The sequence below is a fragment of the Mustela nivalis genome (genome assembly GCF_964662115.1).
Source record: "Mustela nivalis genome assembly, chromosome: 5".
NCBI classification, from domain to species: Eukaryota; Metazoa; Chordata; class Mammalia; order Carnivora; family Mustelidae; genus Mustela; species Mustela nivalis.
This window is the reverse complement of record NC_139024.1, coordinates 83,523,223-83,541,977: the sequence shown is the minus strand read 5'-3', so window position 1 is coordinate 83,541,977 and position 18,755 is coordinate 83,523,223. Positions and strand designations below refer to the sequence as shown.

Below are 18,755 nucleotides of genomic sequence, written 5' to 3'. Positions count from 1 at the left end.
AGGCAAGCTATGGGAGGCCAGCACCAGAGCTGTGGAGCTGGCAGAGAAGCTCTAGCCCTGAGCTGAAAGGGAGGTGCCATCAGCATCTGCGTGCCTAATCCCAAGCGCAGCCCCTCGCACTCTCCACTGCAGACTCAGAATGGAGGGGAGGCTGGCTAGGGGTCAGCGAAATCCTCTCTCCTTCCCTTTTCCTCCGGTCTAGTGACACTAATTGGTCTGACGCCTCTGTTATTTTAGTCACACAGACTGATCCTGGATTGTCACAGTGCCACCATGGAGTGAGCTGTGTGATTTATGTGTGGGGGGGAAGGTGCCTCCCTGCCCCACTGGGCTATAGGTTCATTCAGTTCTCCAGTCGCTGCTTCCAACAGGAGCTGCGTAATTTCTGGACTCTTCTGGGGCCCTCTCCAGAAGCAAGCAGCAAGGCCTGCAGGGCCCAGGAACTTGCATAGGCTCTGAGTAAACCAACCTGCTTTTCCCCCTCTTCTTAAGCAAAGAGCTTCCCCCCTTCTCCAGCCCAAGCAGTTTCATCCAAGCCAATCCCACACCACACAGCACCAAGGACAAACAGCAACAGCCCCAGCATAGAGCCACACAGGAATTAAAAATATGTTTATCTTTAATGATCCAAGATTCTGCAAGACACACCGATATACCCAGAACTGGGTGGAAATACAGCTTTCTCAGCAGTGCTGCCACCAACCTGGGAGGGAAAGGCTGGATGCTAGCTGGAGACCCCCCTTCCCCAGGTATAGTCTCAGTGCCTTATCTCCATGGAAACCAGCCCAGCACTGGGATGCTGCTCTAGGAAGTCCATAGGAGCATCTCTGAGAGGTATTTCCCATTAAAAACAACCAGAGGTGCCCTCCCCCACCCAGAGCTACTACCCAGCTTCCCCTCTTCCCCCTCTGCCAAAACAGAGGAAATGGAGTGACCACAAAAGGACAAACAAAAGTGACTGTACTTCCTACTGGGCAAGAAAAACGAAGGGAGGGGTTAGCAAGGTGGCTGTGGCAAATGGCAGTGCCATGATTGCCAAAGGGCCAGGTGTAACCCAACCCCAGAGGTACCCCGTGTTGCCAGGGGGCCAGTGCTCTGGGGCATTGAAAATGGCAGGTCTTCAAGGCTGCTTCCTCTAGAGCTGCCCAAGGTTTAGATTGAAAGGGGGGTGGGGGCCAGGAAGGCAATCACACCCACTGCCAAGACACTACCTGTGTCGTCATGCAGTGTCAGGAATGTGTGGCCCATAAGCCTTCCTTCCCGGCCCGCGGGACTATCAGAGGTCCGGCTGAGAACTCCAGGGAAGACCAGGACAGGGGTCAGGGGAGGAGACCAAATCTTCTCCAACTTGGCATCAAAACAGAGCAAGTTCAAAGAAACAAAACATTGATTTGTACTGCAGCTGCCCCTGGCCTACACCCACTTGGGGTCAGCCCAATAAAAAGCTGGGCAGAGCAGAAGCATGGCCGCCCTCAGGGCAGTGCAAGAAACTCAGAAAAGTGAGTCTACAGGATACAGGAGAGAATGGCAGAGCCAACACCCTGCTGTTCTCTGACAGGTCCTCCACCGGCTGCACGTTCCCTGGGCCCTGACCTCCAACCCGCCGTCAGAGCAGCATCCTCAGGCTGAGCCCTGGCAGGCAGGTCTCCAGGGAGGGAAGTTCAAAAGGTGTCCCAGAAGGAATGCCTCTGGGACAGAGTCTTCTGAAGGCCCCTGACTGAGTTCTTCAGGGAGAATGGAGAGGAGACCACCCAGCCCTTATGGGCAGGCTGCAGTGACTGTGCTCCTCAGTCCCTCTCCTTGAAGAGCGCCCTGACTCAGAGAACGACAGGTCAATCGGCAGGGGTGGGCATCCCCACGCCCTCAAGCGCTGTGTGTCTGGATGAACGACAGGACATCTTCCTTGGACAGCTTGTCTGGGTCCTGGGGCTTCTGGGAGTCATGCACACGGATGCCATCCCCCCACTCCCAGAAGAGCCTGCCATAGTAGCAGATGCTGGGAAGAAGGAAGAGAAAGGAAGTCAGAGGGCTGTACTGAGGTGGTGCAGGACCAAGAGACCACCCCAGCCCTGGCGACCGTGATTTAGAAGGTTGGTTCTTAGGAGTCGGGTCTGGTGGGGGGGGGGGTGGTCATTTAACTCCAGGTTAGGGTCTTCCCTTTGGTGGCCAGAAGGTACCCAGCAGGCCCCAACTCCTCCTCCCTGACTTTCAGAATCCGCTTTTCCCAACAAAAAGAGGCTGCTAATTGTGTCCAACTGGATTCCTACAATTACTGATATTCCTGGTTTATCTGTCTGTGCTGCTTTATTAAAACAGTGTGGCCACAGAAACTACTGTCAATTGCTAATTATAGGCACATTAGGGCTGCTGGCTATTGTCAGCAAACAATCTGGCAAATGGACACTGGGTCCTTGTGATGGACGACTAGGACCCTGAGTCCCAAGAGGCTGGGCTGCAGGCCCTCAGTATGTTCCCACCAGCAGGCCAGTACTGGAAAGTAATGTAAACAGTGGCTGCTGCTCCAAGGAGCAGATGCCCTGCCTGGGTGAGGCCCCACCCACCGAGGACCCCCAACCATTACAGCAGTTCCTAGCATCCCTCGCCTCGCACTGAGCCTCTCTACGCAAAAGGGGGCCACATCCCTACCCTTGGGAGGAGCCTGGCCCAAGCACAGGGGAGCCCCTGATTGGGCAGCCATCTTTCTCAGGACTTGGGGTGTGCCCCAAGAAGGCTGGCATCCTGGCAGGAGCACCTGAAGCTGCAAAAGGGGAAGGCACAGAGGAGGGCCACTTACTGAAAGGGGGCAATGGAGTCTGCAGGGAGATCAAAGGTAGAGATCTTGGTTTTCTTGTTGTAGAAGAATTTCCTCTTGAAGCTTTTGCTGAATCCCATAGTCCATGGCTCTGGCAGAAGGAAGAAGGAAAGATTATAAAGAACATCCATTATTCATGGGGGACGGGTAGACCGAAATAAGGATGTGTCTTGCACTCCTGTTCTTCCATTCCCCTCCCAAAACGTAGGCAGAGAATAGCTTGTGAGGATGCAGCCTTGATCACCAGTCCAAAGAGGCTCAAGAACAACTAGATAATTACATCTCAGCAACCCCACCCCAGTCCTACCAACCTGCCACCAGGGCAACAACTCTAGGACCCTGGCAAAGAGAGGGCTCTGTTAGCCAGAGTGCACTGAGGAAAAACGGACTGTACCAAAGATGCAAATGGCCAAACTTGACTTTCTGGATCTGCTGCTGCCCCCTGAGAAGGTGCTTTTCCTGCCATGAGGACACCCATCTGTGCACAGACCAAATGGGCTTCTCTCTCCCTAGCCCCAACCCAATCCCCAGGGAGGAAAAGCAGTCCCTATCCCTCCCCTCTCCTAAAATCACCTCCAGGAAATGCCAGCCTGGCTGCTGTGCACCTCAGCAGGCAGCTTTCAGCTCTGGCTCAGTCAGCATCTGGGCCAGTCATCCCGGCTGCAGGAAGCAGACAGGCAACTATCCCTCATCACCTACCATTCACTGTCCTGACGATGTAGAGGCCGGTGGGCACAAAGTGCCGGTCATCCCGCCCTGTGTAGCTGAGCTTCGGAGTGCCACTGGAGCCCTTGATGATCTTCATTTCTAACCTGATTTCCCCAAGGTAAGTAAACAGGAAGTATGAGTCCGTAGTGGAGGGAGAGTAGGAGAGAGTGAGGGCGCCCTCACATTAGCCTCTAGCCAATACCAAAATCTCACCATCCATGGCATTTTATCTCAGCTCAACATAAGAAACTGAGGCAGAGACAGGAGTGGTTCCAGGCCACACAGCAAGGAAGTTTGTGCAGAGCTGGATGGAGGACTCAAGCTCTGAACTCTCGATTAAGCAGTGGAGGCAGGAAAGTGACAGATGGCCCCGCTCTGTTGCTGCTGTTGGAAGTTTCAGGGTGATACCAGTAGGGTAGAGTCTGAGGATCAGAGGTGCCACTGGGCCTTCAGTCCACCACCTACGGCACTGCGGTGGCCACTAAAGAGTTAACACAATACCACGGATGCCTGGCCCAGCTCCCATGGCCACGGTGGGCACAGGCCCAGGATGAGAGCCACAGACTGCAGCAGCCCACACACCACTAAGGATCCAAGGAAGCAGTTCTGTACCCCCCACCCCAGGCTCAATCTCTGTCAGCACCAGGAACGGGGATTTATAGCATTTCGAGCAGCTTGCTGCTTTGCCCCTCACAGGGACAATCGTAACTATTACAGCATCAGTGAGCCCGTATTTCTGCCTGACACACCCCCTCCCTGCTCCCCTCCTGACAGGGTGCTGAATCAGCTCTCAGCTGGGGGGCTCTTGACTGCAGCCGCAGGGTCAGAGGCAGCCTGCCAGGCCCAACTCACTGCCTCCCCCGCAACCCATCTCTGCAAAAAAAGAACACTGCATCCCCCGCCCCAACTCCTCTCAAATCCTGAGTGAAGGGAGTCACTCACCTGACAAAAATCTTCTCCATCTCCTCCAGCCTGTACACCTCCTTCACCCTGTGTGTAGAGGGACAGAAGACAAAGGTCCTGGGGGCTAGGGGGCAGACATTCTTATCTGGCAGGAGGCTTCAGGCCCCTGTACTCCCGACCCACCAGAATGAGGACCCAAGTATGGCTCGGTGCTGTCCCTCAGCCATGCCACTAGCTCAGAGCTACCAAACACCACCTTTGGCCTGCCCCGGGCCACTGGGAAGCACAACTACAGTTATGGAAGAAAGGCGAGAAGGCAAGGTAAGGCAGACAAAGCTGTCCCTGCCAGCATTCCCACCCCAGGTCATCTTCCCTGTTGCCATGGGCAGAAGCACCAAGGTCAACGCTCATCCCCAGATCTGTCACCATGGATTTTAGGGCTTCTTGTAGCAGAGTTACTTCCAAACAGTTCTAACAGGCCTTTTACCATACGGGGTAGGGGGTCCCTACCCAAGGCACAGGGCTCCTCCACCTCTGGGGGCCCTTGAATGTATCTTTGGAACTGCTACTAGGTAAGGTCCCCAGGGAGCCCAGCAACCAGACCACCAGCAACACAGGGAGGGTCCCTGGAAGGTGGCCCTCAGGACCTGGCAAACAGGAGATTCTAAATGAAGTGTAAACAGACACCTCAGTCTCTAGTCACGTAAGCCCCGAAGGTAATAACCTCTGACCTGGACACAGCCTGAAAGTCTCCATCCATTGAATCCCTGACTGTCCTCATCCTCCTCTCCTCCCTCAGGGGCCTGGAACTTTCACACTACCTAATGTGGCAACAAACTTTCTCTTTTTCATGTTCAAAAACTCCCATTTCCTTAGCACCCTTTTCTTACCTGAAAAAAAAATTGAAAAGACCAGGTGATATGCTAATGACATTTGCACGTGAACGTGCGATTCACAGGGTTTGTGAGCACCCTCAGGAGCATGTGCATCTTAAATGCAGACACCTTACCCCCTAGGAATGAAGCTCTCTGGAGGTTGGCCCACAGGGACAGGCAGGATGGGGAGAGACTTGGGGGCGAAGGAGACACCTACCTATCCTAGCAAACCTCCCCCCCTAAACAATTCACACTCACCAAGGGTAGTCTTATCTAAAGCCAGCCTTGCCTGGTCCCCTCTACTGAGCTCTCCCATCACCCACAGGATGGGGAAGCCAGCACTGGCCACAAAGCAGCAATGGGGAACGGGTTTGGGAGGGAGAGACTACATGCTCACCTGATGGGATTCATGTCAGGCCGACTGGGCTTGGAAACCGCTTTCACAAATTTCTCAGCAAGCTGAATTCTACAGTTCAAACAGAGGCTGTCAGAGGCAAGCAAAGGCACCTCCGCTAGCACCCAGCCCCCAGAGTATTTCCATGGCAGCCATGAAGGAACACTTCCAAGTGTGCAGCACAACTGCTCTGAGATGCAGCCCCCCCACCCCCAGGGAGCCCACCCCACCCTGCACTGCCATCCTTACGCAGGCCTGCCCTCTCTCTGGATTCCCACACCCGGTTCAGCTCCACCCTGGGAGGCTTTCCTGCAGTGTGCCTTGAGGTGCATTTGGTCCCCCCCGCCCACTATACCTTCAAGTATCATCTTTCTTGTATGTGTCCACTCACCCCAAGCCACTGATACCACAGCATACCACACGGAAGAACCACCTTAGGAGTGACGTCAGCAACACAGCAGTGTCAGCTGTCCCTACTTTTTGTCCCCTGCCTACAACTGATCAGGCACCCATCCACAAACAAAAGTAATCCAGATGAACAGACTGAAATGGGACCACCCATGCTTAAGACATGTTCTGTAGAGACCCTTCCTCTCTCTGTAAGATTAACATCATCTTGCTCAGCCTTAACACAAACATCACTTCTGATCTGAACAGCTATGGCAAAATGGGGTGTGCTGGTATCTATGGCCATCAAGGCCCATGCCCTAGCAACCTATGCAGTGCCCACAGTAATTCCTCTCCCTGCCCCTGGAACCGGCCAGTGGGAAGGGAAACTAAGGCTATCTTTCAGCAAGGAAGGCCCAGGGGAGGGGCCAAGCCCGAGGCTGGTGCCACAGGGTTGCCCTGGCCTACCCAGCCCTCTCTCCCCAGGGCCCAAGTCAAACCGCTGGTTGAAGTGCTGCTCCCGCACGTCGCTGCCATTCAGCACGAGGACATCAAGGATGTGGATGGCACTAATCTTCCGCTGGGCCTTACCCTAGAAGGACAAGTACACTGCCCACCTTGCCAGGAACTGGCCTGGGGCCCACTCGGCCCACCCCAGCACTCTGGCCTCCATTCTACCTAGAGCCAGAGAAGGGCTCTTGCCCACCCCCCTCCCGCTTCCTAGCTCATTCTCAGCACCACACTGGCCCAGATTTCTGAGCAGGCACAGATCTGAGGCTTTGGCTGATGAGCATCCTAGGACCCAGGGAGAGGAGACCACCATGGCCCTCCAGCCAGGACCTAGCTTCCCAACCTTTCATTTTCATTGACAGTTCTGAAAGTCATCTGTACTGCTGTAATGGCCAAAGCTTAAGGGATCCCTGGTAAAAACAAAATGAGCAGCTTAAAAAATAGCAGCAAGCCCACTAGGGCCCTCACTGCCTAAAAATGATCTAGATCCCCTCTTATAAACATGGGGACTGTGGTCCTTCCTACCTGAACATAGCATGGTTTACAGCAATTACTTGAGGAGGAAGAATCATGACAAAACCTTCCTCCAGCCCTGGGCCCCATCAAGCACCACATACAACATAACCCAGTTAACTCAGGGAGCTTAGCTATACAGCTTTGCTGGCAGGACCAGAACACGTGAGCAGAACCACCTCTGACCTCCCCTTTCAGCTCATGGACGATCTCCACAGACAGCAGAGTATCCCGGGGTAGCTCTGTCTTCAGGTCCAGCTTGACCCAGCGGTCTGACTGGCGGCCATCCCATGTGTAAATCTGGGACTTCTATGGGCAGAGAGAAAGGGCCCATTCAAGCAGGCATGGAGATCAAGGCGTGAAAGACTCAGTTCTCAAAATGGCTTTCAGTATGCAGCTATAAGCTGATGGGGCTAGGAAATGTCAGAAGAAAATGTCTAGGAGAGATTAGCCATTATACTTCAGCGATAGGGATCTGGTGGTTCTGGTGGGACAGAATAGGCTCAGGGCACCATTCAAAAGGCTTAGGTCCACAATGAGTGACCGTCAAAAAAGATCAAGCTTAGTGTATGTATCTCTAAGGTGGGCTTGCAGAAAGATCCAGTAAACGGGGGGCAGGGGGTGGGGGTACAGAAAGTAAAAAGAGAAAAAGATCAAGTATGAGAGAACACAAAGTATGTGAGGGAGCAGAGATAAAGTTACACAAAGATACAAGGCAGAGTGGAAAGAAAGCAATGATGACTTTACCCAATTAAGATACAGAATTGCCAAGGCTTGGGGCCCCTGCAGGCTCAGTCAGTTAAGGATCCAACTCTGTTCTAACTCAGGTCATAATCTCAGGGCCTTGAGATCCTTGGCCTCAGTCCTGGGCATGGAGCCTGCTTAAGACTGTCTCTCTCCCTCTCTCCCACTCCCCTTCACTCATACACATGCTCTCTCAAAAAAAAAAAAATAAAATAATAATAATAATAATTGCCAAGGCTTTCCCTTATCTTAGACTCCAAGGGCTCCAGAGCAAAACAGAATGACAAGGGATGGTGTTGCAAAGAAATGCAAACCATATTAGCCTGCTGACCATTCTGCTAGGCTAGGAAGCTTAATCTCACAAGAAAAGAAGCAGTGTTCCCTTTAGCAATGCACAGTGATGAGTAAGCAAATGTGTGAACTGAAAGGATGAAAAACTGAATATGGCTGAATGACACCTGGCTAACTCAGAGGAAGAAAATGAAGCTCTAAGAAATACCTTCCCTGGGGTCAAAGCCCCAGCTCCTTGGTGCCAAGAGAACATACATCAAGCATGGCAAGCAGCTGTCTAGACCCACAGACCTACACCAAGGTTCCACACCCCAACTACTAGATGGGAAGCCAGCGGCAGACTTACCCCCAGGCCAATGAGGAACTTCTGCTCGCTGCCAGACACCATGCAGCGGTAGTCGAGCACTGGGCGGATCTTCTCCAGGGTTTTGGAGGTGAGCAGCGTGGGCTTATAGCTGAAGATGTCAATCTCCGTGCCCTGCAGCCCCGGGTCAGAGAAAACACGGCTGGGTTGGGGGAACAGACAGGCGCTCAGTAGGGGTGACTGTATGGTGGCAGGGGCAGGCTGGGAAGGGTGAGGGACAGGAAGCACTGGCTCTCTAAAACATACCCGCCTGCACCCCTGCTCTACCTAACCAGGCACTAACTAGGATCTAATTCCATCTGCTTGAAGTGTTCCTTTAGGACCTATTAGGACAGGCTGGGAAGGGAAAGAACACCGAGTCCCTGAGTACAGATCAATTTACCAAAGCCATAAGGAAATGTCACCAGAATATAAAAGCCAACCCTTCAATAAAACTGAAGGCGAGGGCTCATCAGTAGTTAGTCTGAGAGCAGTTAAGTGACCTCTCCACCCCATTTAGAAAAATGTACACATGCTACTCTTTCGAGGTCATCTTGAACCACATTCCCCAGTCCTTGATCCCATAAAACCAGCACAATGGCCCATGATCTGGGCCAGATTTAAATGAAGCCCAGAGAAAAGCTGGAAGTCAGGTGATAGAAAAAAAAAACAGGGCAGAAGAATTCTAGGACCAGCTCACCAGAAACAGAACAGGGAGTCCAGGGTTAGGCTAGCCCCACTGTGGAGCTCCCCTGACAGCCTCCCCCGGCCCTCTACCTAGCTCCCCGGCCTGAGATCATCCCACACTTCACTGTCTCCCCAGCAGGCAAATCTCATGTGACCCTGAACTTGCCAAGGAGTGATAGCCAGCCCCACCCTTCGGGCAAATGGGAATGCTAAGCACATCACATTTCAGGACAAGCATCTTCAGGCATCACCCGACACCGAAGATACCACCTATGGTGGCCTCAGCCTAGCCCCTCAGAGCCTCGAAGGTACTTGCCCAAACCATCTGGAGGCCACGCCTGGAGCATTTCAGTGATACTTCCACATCTAAAGTTAGGCCTCTCCAACTTTATTTTCCCCAGATACCAAGCTTACCTGGATTAGCTCAAAGAACTTAGATTTGGGGTCTGAGGAAGAAGGAGCAACTCGAGCCTGGTCTGGGATCTGAAAGGAGACGGCAACCAGCTTTGATTTTCAAATGCACTTTGGACAAAGGCTATGTGTGAGCTTATGCAGGCGAGGAGGCAGGTCCAGAGGGGAAAAGACAATGCTACCTAACAAAGGGAGCTAGAAAGCAGGAGGTGGAGATGGGTAATCCAGCCACTGCCCGATTTCAGGCCTTGTGGTTGTACACCACAAAGGCCACTTCCCTCTCTCTGGGGCTCACTGTGGCCAGTGCTGCTGTACAGGGCCCCAGAAGCAAAATGAGGCCTGGTCACCCACCATTCTTGTCCTTTCTGACCCAATTGTAGGACCACCCTGACAGTGAAAGGCTGAAGAAGGTAACTCCTGTCAGTGCTGAGACAGCCAGCTCTAAAATGCCATGAGGGTAGGCGGACGTTTTCTGATATCCTAAGGTGACAATTCATTGTCCTAAGATGGTCAATTCATTCTTGTCTACAGCTTCCCTGCCCTGGAGCAACAATGGGCTGGGGAGATGCTCACCCCCCAAAGTCGAAGGCACTCTTTCCGGATCTCTGCCTGCCGAGGCTCACTCAGGGTCCTGGGAAAATGAAGTCAATAAGTGATTAAAACCTCCAAGAGGTGTACCCCTCAGGACCCCAGAGATAGGGAGCCCACATGAGTAAACGTGTGTGGACACTGAGGCCACAATGCCATCAGCTCAGGCTGATGTAACAACACTTACACAGCTCTGCCCGTTAAAGATGGGCACTCAGAGGTACACAAAATGGAATGACCTCCCCTTTCCACCTCAAAGGGAAGGGAGACTATCTCCCTGATCACCCTGGATGCCAGAATTCCCCATGCAGCCTTCTCTCAATGACCCATCAGCATGTTCTGGCTCCTCCTCTGCTGAGAGAGGTCACATTAAGTCCATCCCAGTGGACGTCACTATGTCCCGGAATGCTGGATCAGCTTCTGCTCACCCCCTACCAGAGGGCTAGTTTTTCTTAACCCAAGTCCTGTCTCCCCTCTCTGGACCACTCTTTACTCCATGTCCCCTGAACATCATATATGCTATTCATACTGTACCACTCTACCTCCTCTGACACACTATTAATAACTCGTGCTGTATCCTTTTCCTGGGTTACTCTTCTCTACCCAAACACAAACACCAAGTCTTTGAGGGCAAGGTTCATGCTATATACTTCTCTAGCATGCTTCACAGACCACAGCAGAGTATAAGATAAAAGAGTAGATGTTTTAAAACATTTGTTGAAATGAAATAAACAAAGAGCATAGAGCAAAATGAAAAGATCTTCCCTTGAAATAGGTGAATTCTGGGGAGTGGCAACACTTACGTGTCTTGAACAAAGGCATGGATTTTGGCCAGAGCTTTGATCTGCAGACTACAGTGGCTAGAGAGAGAGACAGGGAGAAAAAAAAAAAAAAAAAAAAAAGATTTAATTTCAGAAGGTTTACCAAAAAAGAGAAGTTCAGCCAGAGCAGTGCTATCTATTTTTGGGGCAGAAGCTGGAGATCTGAAAGAGAACTCCCTTGACCAAACCCCAAGGTAGAGTTACGTGGGGCCTGCTTATAATAAAGCAGAATTGAGTCAAACCCTGCAGACACTCAGCTCCCAAGTCCTGCTAAATGGCAAGTTCTGATCCCATCCTTAAAAATTTGATAGCAGTAGTGAACTAATTCTAAATAAAGCAACAACAAAATCCAGACCCAGTTCAACTACAGACTAAACCCTATACTAACAACTGCCCTTTCTACTTTAATCCCCAGTGTTCTTTTACACACAATGTCTGGCATTAAATAAAAAAGTATGTGACATGTGATAAAGCAAGAAAATGTGACCAACTAGCAAGAAGAGAAATAATCTGACAGCACAAGATCCAGAAAAGGGTCTGAATGTTGGAATTATCAGACAGGGCCCCTAAAATAACTGAAAAACATGTTAAAGGATCTAGCAGAAAAGATGTAAAATGTGCATGTAAAACAGAGAATTTCAGCAGAGATGCAGAAACCACACTTCTAAAAAACAAAGATTCTAAAGATAAAATATATAATATTATAGATGAAGAATGATTTTCATGGGCTTAACAGCAGACTGAAAATAGAGGAAAGGATCAATAAACCTGGGGAGAGAAAAAAGTGAAAAAACCCACCAGCACTGAAGCTCTATAGGACAGCAGCAAACAGTTCAACATAAATAAGGAGAGTCTCAGAAGCAGAAAAAAGAATAGGACAAAAATACCGCTAATAGCCAAGAACTTTCCAAAACTGATAAATGAAATCAATCCACAGATCCAATGTCAGAGAACCCCAAGCAGAATCAATATAAAGAAAACCATACATAGGGCGCCTGGGTGGCTCAGTGGGTTGGGCCGCTGCCTTTGGCTCAGGTCATGATCTCAGGGTCCTAGGATCGAGTCCCACATCGGGCTCTTGCTCAGCAGGGAGCCTGCTTCCTCCTCTCTCTCTCTCTGCCTGCCTCTCTGCCTACTTGTGATCTCTGTCAAATAAATAAATAAAATCTTTAAAAAAAAAAAAAGAAAACCATACATAAACACCTCATAGTCAACATGCTAAAAACAAAGATAAAGGGAAAATCTTGAAAGCAGTCAGAAGAAAAAGGACTCAGGACATGCACAAAAACAGTTAAGAATAATGATTAAATCTCATCAGAAACAAGGATGGCAGAGAACAATGGAACATTATTTTTCAAGTGCTGAAATAGAAACATAGCCAACCTCAAATTCTATATCCAGTGAAAATATCCTTCAAAGATGAAAGGGAAATATATACATTATCAAAAGAAAAAAGCTGAAGGAATCACTCCAGCACACTTGCCCAAATTCTTTGGGCCAGAGGGAAATGATTCCAAATAGAAACCTGGGTCTGCAGAAAGAAATGAAGAACACCAAAACAGGTAATTAGGTCAGTCAATATGAAGGACCTTTAAAAAGACAATTGTACAAATACAGGCATACCTTGTTTTATTGTGCTTCAGATGTGCACACTTCACAGATAATGCATTTTTTAACGAATTGCAGGTTTTTGGCAGCCCTGTGTCAAGCAGACCTATTGATGCCATTTTCCTAGCAGCATTTGCTCACTTCATGTCTCCGTGTCACATTTTGATAATTCTCACAATATTTCAAACTCATTATTATTATTATTATCACCATCATTTTATATTTGTCATGGTGATCTGTGATCAGCAAACTTTGGAGCCTGAAGATGAATCTGAAATGCTATAAAACCTTAACAGATGAGGAACTGTTTCTTATGGATAGGCAAAGAAAGTAGTTTCTTGAGATGGAATCTACTGCCAGTGACAATGTTATGAAGACTATGACAACAAAGGATTTAGAAAATTACTTAAACTTAGTTGATAAAGCAGTGGTAGGGTCTGAGAGGAACGACTCCAATTTTGAAAGAAGTTCTGTTGGTAAAATGTTATCAAACAACACTCCATGCACAGAGAAACTGTTCATGAAAGGAAGAGTCATTCAGTGTGGCAAATGTCTTATTTTTAGAAATTGCCACAACCACCCCTACCTTCAGTAACCACCACCCTGCTCAGTCAGCAGCTATCAGCACCAAGGCAAGACTGTTCACCAGCAAAAAGATTACAACTCACAGACAAATGCTTAGCATTTTTTAGCAATAAAGTGTTTTTAAATTAATATTTGTACATTGTTTTTTGAACATAGTGCTTCTGTACACTTAACAGACTACAGTATAGTGTAAACAAAACTTTATATGCACTGAGAAACAAAAAAATTCATTTGCCTTGCTGTATTGCAATATTCACCTTATTGAGGTAGTCTAGAACCAAACCCGCATTATCTCCGAAATATGCCTGTACAGGCATGTGTACCTTTAAATCTCTTTAAAAAGATGATATGGACTTTATAATTTAAAATGAAAATAACAGCAAAGTAAAGTAGGGTTTATATGAAATAAGAAGATGCACATGCAAGTAAATGTATATTTACTATGGTAAGGTTCTTACATTGTTCATGAGATAGAATAATTTTTGAAGGTAAACCATGGTAAGTTACAGATGCATACTGTAATCTCTGAAACAGCTAAAACACAACACAAAAGGTATATAAAAGGAAAAACCCAAGGAGATATAAAGGACTATTGGAAAACACCAAACTTTCACCCTCTACCCCTAAAAAGGAAAGAAGGAACAAAAACAAAAAACAAAAAGAAGACAGGATAAACAGAAATCAAACCACCAAAATAGAGGATTTAAACCCAAACATATCAATAATTACATTCCATGTAACTGTACTAAATACTCTAATTAAAAGGCAGAGACTGATACATTATATGTTAATAAAAATAATTAAAAAAATTTTTTTAAAGGCAGAGACTGTCACACTGGATAAGAAGGTAAAATCCAAGCATATGTTATTTACAAAGACAAAGACAGGTTGAAAATAAAAGAACATAAGAAGACAAACCAAATAAATACTAAGCAAAAGAAAGCTGATGTGACTGTATTAATACCAAACAAGATAAACTTCAAGACAAAGAGTATTACTAGAGATAAAGAAGGATATTTCATAATAACAAAAGGTTAATTCATTAAGAATAACAGAGAATACAGATTTAGAGACTAATGTACCTCATGAATATAGATTCAATAAAATATTCATAATCAAATATAGCAATATATGAGTGATACTCATAACCAAACTGCATTCAAAAATGCAAGATTTGGGGACGCCTGGGTGGCTCAGTTGGTTAAGCAGCTGCCTTCGGCTCAGGTCATGATCCCAGCGTCCTGGGATCGAGTCCCACATTGGGCTCCTTGCTCAGCAGGGAGCCTGCTTCTCCCTCTGCCTCTGTCTGCCATTCTGTCTGCCTGTGCTTGCTCTCTCTCCCTCTCTCTCTCTGATAAATAAAATCTTTAAAAAAAAAATGCAAGATTTGTTTACCATTTGAAAATCACTCAATGTAACTGTATTGAGGGAATAAAGAAAAATAACATAATTTCTATAGACACAGAAAAATTATTTGGCAGAATTAAACATCCATTCATGATAAAAACTCTAAACAAACTCAAAATAGAATAAAACTCTTCAACCTGATAAAGGACTCTAAAAAAAACAGAAACATCATACATAATGAATGATTAAACACTTTATCCTTAAAATCAAGAATAAGGCAAGGCTATGTGCTTTTATCACTTCAATTCAACATCAAATTGGAGGAATAGTCAGTGCAATAAGACAAGAAAAAAAAAACAGAGCTACCATATGATCTAGTAATTCCACTTTTGAGTATTTATCAATAAGAACTGAAATCAGGATCTTGAAAAGATTCAGTACCCCCATGTTCATTGTAGCACTATGCACAATAGCTAAGATGTAGAAACAACTTAAATGTCCACTGACAGATGAATAAATAAAATGTGGTAATATACCTATGATGGAGTATTTTATTTTATTTTATTTTATTTTATTTCACAGAGAGAGAGAGATCACAAGTAGGCAGAGAGAAAGGGGGAAGCATGCTCCCTGCAGAGCAGAGAGCCGGTCGTGGGGCTCGATCCCAGGATCCTAGGATCATGGCCTGAGCCGAAGTCAGAGGCTTAACCCTCTGAGCCACCCAGGCGGCCCATGATGGAGTATTTTTTAAAATTTTTTATTTCAAGTAAACTCCACACCACATGTAGGGTTCAAACTCACAACTCCAAGATCAAGAGTCACATACTCTACTGACTGAGCCAACAAGGCACTCCTTTATATATATACTGAAGTATTATACCAATTTTAAAAACAAAGAAAATTAAGCAACATGAGACAACATGAATGAATCTTGGGGACATCATGCTATGTGGAATAAACTAGTCATAGAAAGATCAATGCTACATGATTCCAATTATATAAGGTATTTGAAATAGTCAAATTCATAGAACCAGTCAGTAAATGAAACATTCTCATAGGATACAGTCAGTATACAGAAATCAATTGTATTTCCTCATACTAGCAATGAACTAGAAAATAAAATTTTAAACATACTACTTACAATACATCCAAATGCACAAAATTCTTAAGGAAATTTAGCAAAAGATATGTAAGACCTCTATACTGAAAACTAAAACTCTGCTAAGAGACGTTAAAGAAACTAAATAAATGGCCATTTTTTAATTTATGGATGGGAAGATTCAATTTTATTAAGATGTCCATTCTCACCAAATTAATTCATAAATTCAGTGTAATCTCCATCAAAACTCTAGGAGGCTTTTTGTAGGAACTGACAAAGTGATTCTAAAATTACATAGAACTGCAAAACAAACAAACAAAACAAAACAAAGACTAGCTAACAGTCTTGAAAAAGATCAATGCTGGAGAACATACACTACCTGACTTCAAGGTAATTTGTTTCAAGGTAGAGTCATCAAGAGAATATGACAAAGGACAGACAAACAGATTCATAGAGTAGAACAGAATGCTCTAAATATAATCAATCACACATATAATTTTCAAAAAGAAAATTTTTTTCAAAAAGAGTGCCAAAGCAATTAAATGGAAAGGGGAATGTATTTTTAACAAATGTGCTAGAACGGGTATCTATAGGGGGAAAAAAAGAACTTTGACTCCTACCATCACACCACATGCAAAAATTAATTTCAGGTGGACTACAGACCTAAATGAAACTTCTAGATGAAAACAGGACAATATTTTCATGACTTTAGTGTAGGCCAAGACTGTGTAAGGAAAAAACTCAAATCACTAACAAAAAGAAAAAAATGATAAATTAGATTTTGTCATCAAAATTTAAAAATTCAATCATCTAAACGGAAAGAAAAATAGGTAAAACTACCTCAGCTCACAGATAACATGATCTTTTATGCAAAATACCCTAAAGATTCCACCAAAAAGAATTATAACTAATAAGCAAATTTGGCCAACCTACAGGATACAAAAATCAACACACAAAAACCAGTCATTTCTATACACTAATAATGAACAATCTGAAAAGGATTACGAAAACAACTCCATTTACAACAGTGTCAAAAAAAAAAAATAGGAATAAACTAAAGAACTGTAAGACTTGTACACTGAGAGTTACAAAACACTGCTGACAAAAATGGAAAAAGACATAAATGAATGGGAAAACATCCTGTGATCATAGATTGGAAGACTCAATATTGTTAACATGATAATACTATCCAAAGCAATCTATAGATGCAATGCACTCCCTATCAAAATCCCAACAGCAATTTTTGCAAAAACAGGAAAACCCATCCTAAAATTCATATGGCATTTCAAGGGACCCCAAAGCCAAAATAATCTTGAAAAAGAAAAACAAATTGAAGGACTCACACCTCCTCCTCCTTTCAAAACTTACTACAAAGCTAGAGTAATCAAAACTGTGGTACTGGGGCGCCTGGGTGGCTCAGTGTGTTAAGCCTCTGCCTTCGGCTCTGGTCATGATCTCAGGGTCCTGGGATTGAGCCCCGCATCAGGCTCCCTGCTCAGTGGGGAGCCTGCTTCCCTTCTCTCTCTCTGCCTGCCTCTCTGCCTCCTTGTGATCTCTGTCTGTCAAATAAGTAAATAAAATCTTTAAAAAAAAAACAAACCAAAAAAAAACAAAACAAAACAAAACAAAAAAGCTGTGGTACTGGCTTAAAGACAGAAACATAGACCAAAAGAACAGAGCAAAGAACCCAGAAATAAATGCTTACATATATGATCAAATGATTTTCAACAAGGGTACCAAGACCATTCAATGAGGAAAGAACAGTCATTTCAACAAGTGAGTTGGGGAAACTGGATATCTACATGCAAAAGAATGAAGTTGGTCCCTTATCTTACATCTACAAAAATTAACTCAAAATGGATCAAAGACCTAAATAAAAAAGCTAAAACTATAAAACTCTTAGAAGAAAACAGAGCAAAATGCTTAAGATGTTGGATTCAGTTATGACTTCCTGAATATTATATCAAAAGCATAAGCAATTAAAAAAAAAGTAAATTGACTACATCAAATTAAAAACTATACACTGAAGGACAAAATCAATACCCAGGGGAAAAGGCAAAGAAGGAAAGAAAATATTTTCAAGTCATACATCTGATGAGGGATTAATATCCAGAATATATAAAGAACTTCTACAACTCAACAATGAAAACAAAGCAATTTAAAAATAGACAAAGGACTAGAACAGACATTCCTCCAAAGAAGATACAGAAATAGCCCAATATAAAAATATGTACATATCATTAGTGATTAGGAAATGCAAGTCAAAACTACAGTAAGATACAATTTCAAACCCATTAGGATGGCTATTATCCAAAAAACAACAACAAAAAAAGAGAGACAGACAATAACAGATGCTGATCAAGATGTGGAAAAATCTGGTGGGAATGTGAAATGGGGCAGATGCTGTAAAAAATAGTATGGCAGTTCTTCAGTAGCTGTGCCATTTAAGCAGAATTCACTACATGATCCAACAATTCCACTTTTTGGTATATACAGAAAAGAACTAAAAGGGGGGGTTCAGTTACTTGCACACCAATATTCAGAGCAGTATTATTCACAATAGCTAAAATGTGGGAATGATCCAAATGTCCAACAACAGATGAATGGGTAAACAAAATGTGGTATATACATATGGAATATATTATTTAGCCCCAAAAGACTGAAATTCTGACATGTGCTACAACATGATGAATCATGAAAACATGCTAAGTGAAATAAGCCAGACACAGAAAAACAAATATTGTATGATTTCCCCTTATATGAGGTACCTAGACTAGGTATATTCATAAAGCTAGAAAGTATAATAGAGATTACCAGAGGCTTGGGGTGGGGGAAATGGGGAGTTATTGTTTAACAGATACAGATTTTCTGTTTTGGATGATTAACGTTCTGGAAATATACAGTGTTGATGGTTCCACAACAATGTGAATGACTATATTTAATGCCACTGAATTATACATTTTTAAAAGGATCAAAATGGTAAACTTTAAGTATATGTAACCACAATTTTAAAAAGATAAAATTTTTTAAACTTCTGCTTATCAAAAGATATCATTAAGGAAATAAATAAGTTAAGTCACACATTAGGACAAAATATTCACAACACACATATTTGAAACCAGACTTGTA

General features: G+C 45.1%; 1 protein-coding gene across 8 annotated transcripts in view; it reads right to left on the bottom strand.

Annotated features, from left to right (window-relative positions):
* Positions 1–601: 601 nt before the first annotated feature.
* Positions 602–18,755, bottom strand: part of CMTR1 (cap methyltransferase 1) — a gene marked incomplete at its 5' end in the record, with an annotated part of 49,814 nt that continues 31,660 nt past the window's right edge. For 4 of the 8 annotated variants that reach the window (XM_082732271.1, XM_082732273.1, XM_082732272.1 and 1 more), the window contains 11 exons: positions 602–1,996; positions 2,795–2,903; positions 3,512–3,624; positions 4,463–4,510; positions 5,696–5,764; positions 6,580–6,671; positions 7,289–7,411; positions 8,484–8,615; positions 9,582–9,650; positions 10,152–10,209; positions 10,970–11,026. In XM_082732271.1, coding sequence (XP_082588397.1) covers positions 1,864–1,996; positions 2,795–2,903; positions 3,512–3,624; positions 4,463–4,510; positions 5,696–5,764; positions 6,580–6,671; positions 7,289–7,411; positions 8,484–8,615; positions 9,582–9,650; positions 10,152–10,209; positions 10,970–11,026 — 1,003 coding nt within the window. In that variant the 3' untranslated portion in view covers positions 602–1,863. Of the gene's footprint in view, positions 1,997–2,794; positions 2,904–3,511; positions 3,625–3,733; positions 3,943–4,462; positions 4,511–5,695; positions 5,765–6,579; positions 6,672–7,288; positions 7,412–8,483; positions 8,616–9,581; positions 9,651–10,151; positions 10,210–10,969; positions 11,027–18,755 lie in introns of all 8 variants that reach the window. The other 4 variants (XR_014312223.1, XR_014312225.1, XR_014312224.1 and 1 more) reach the window with 2 other exon arrangements.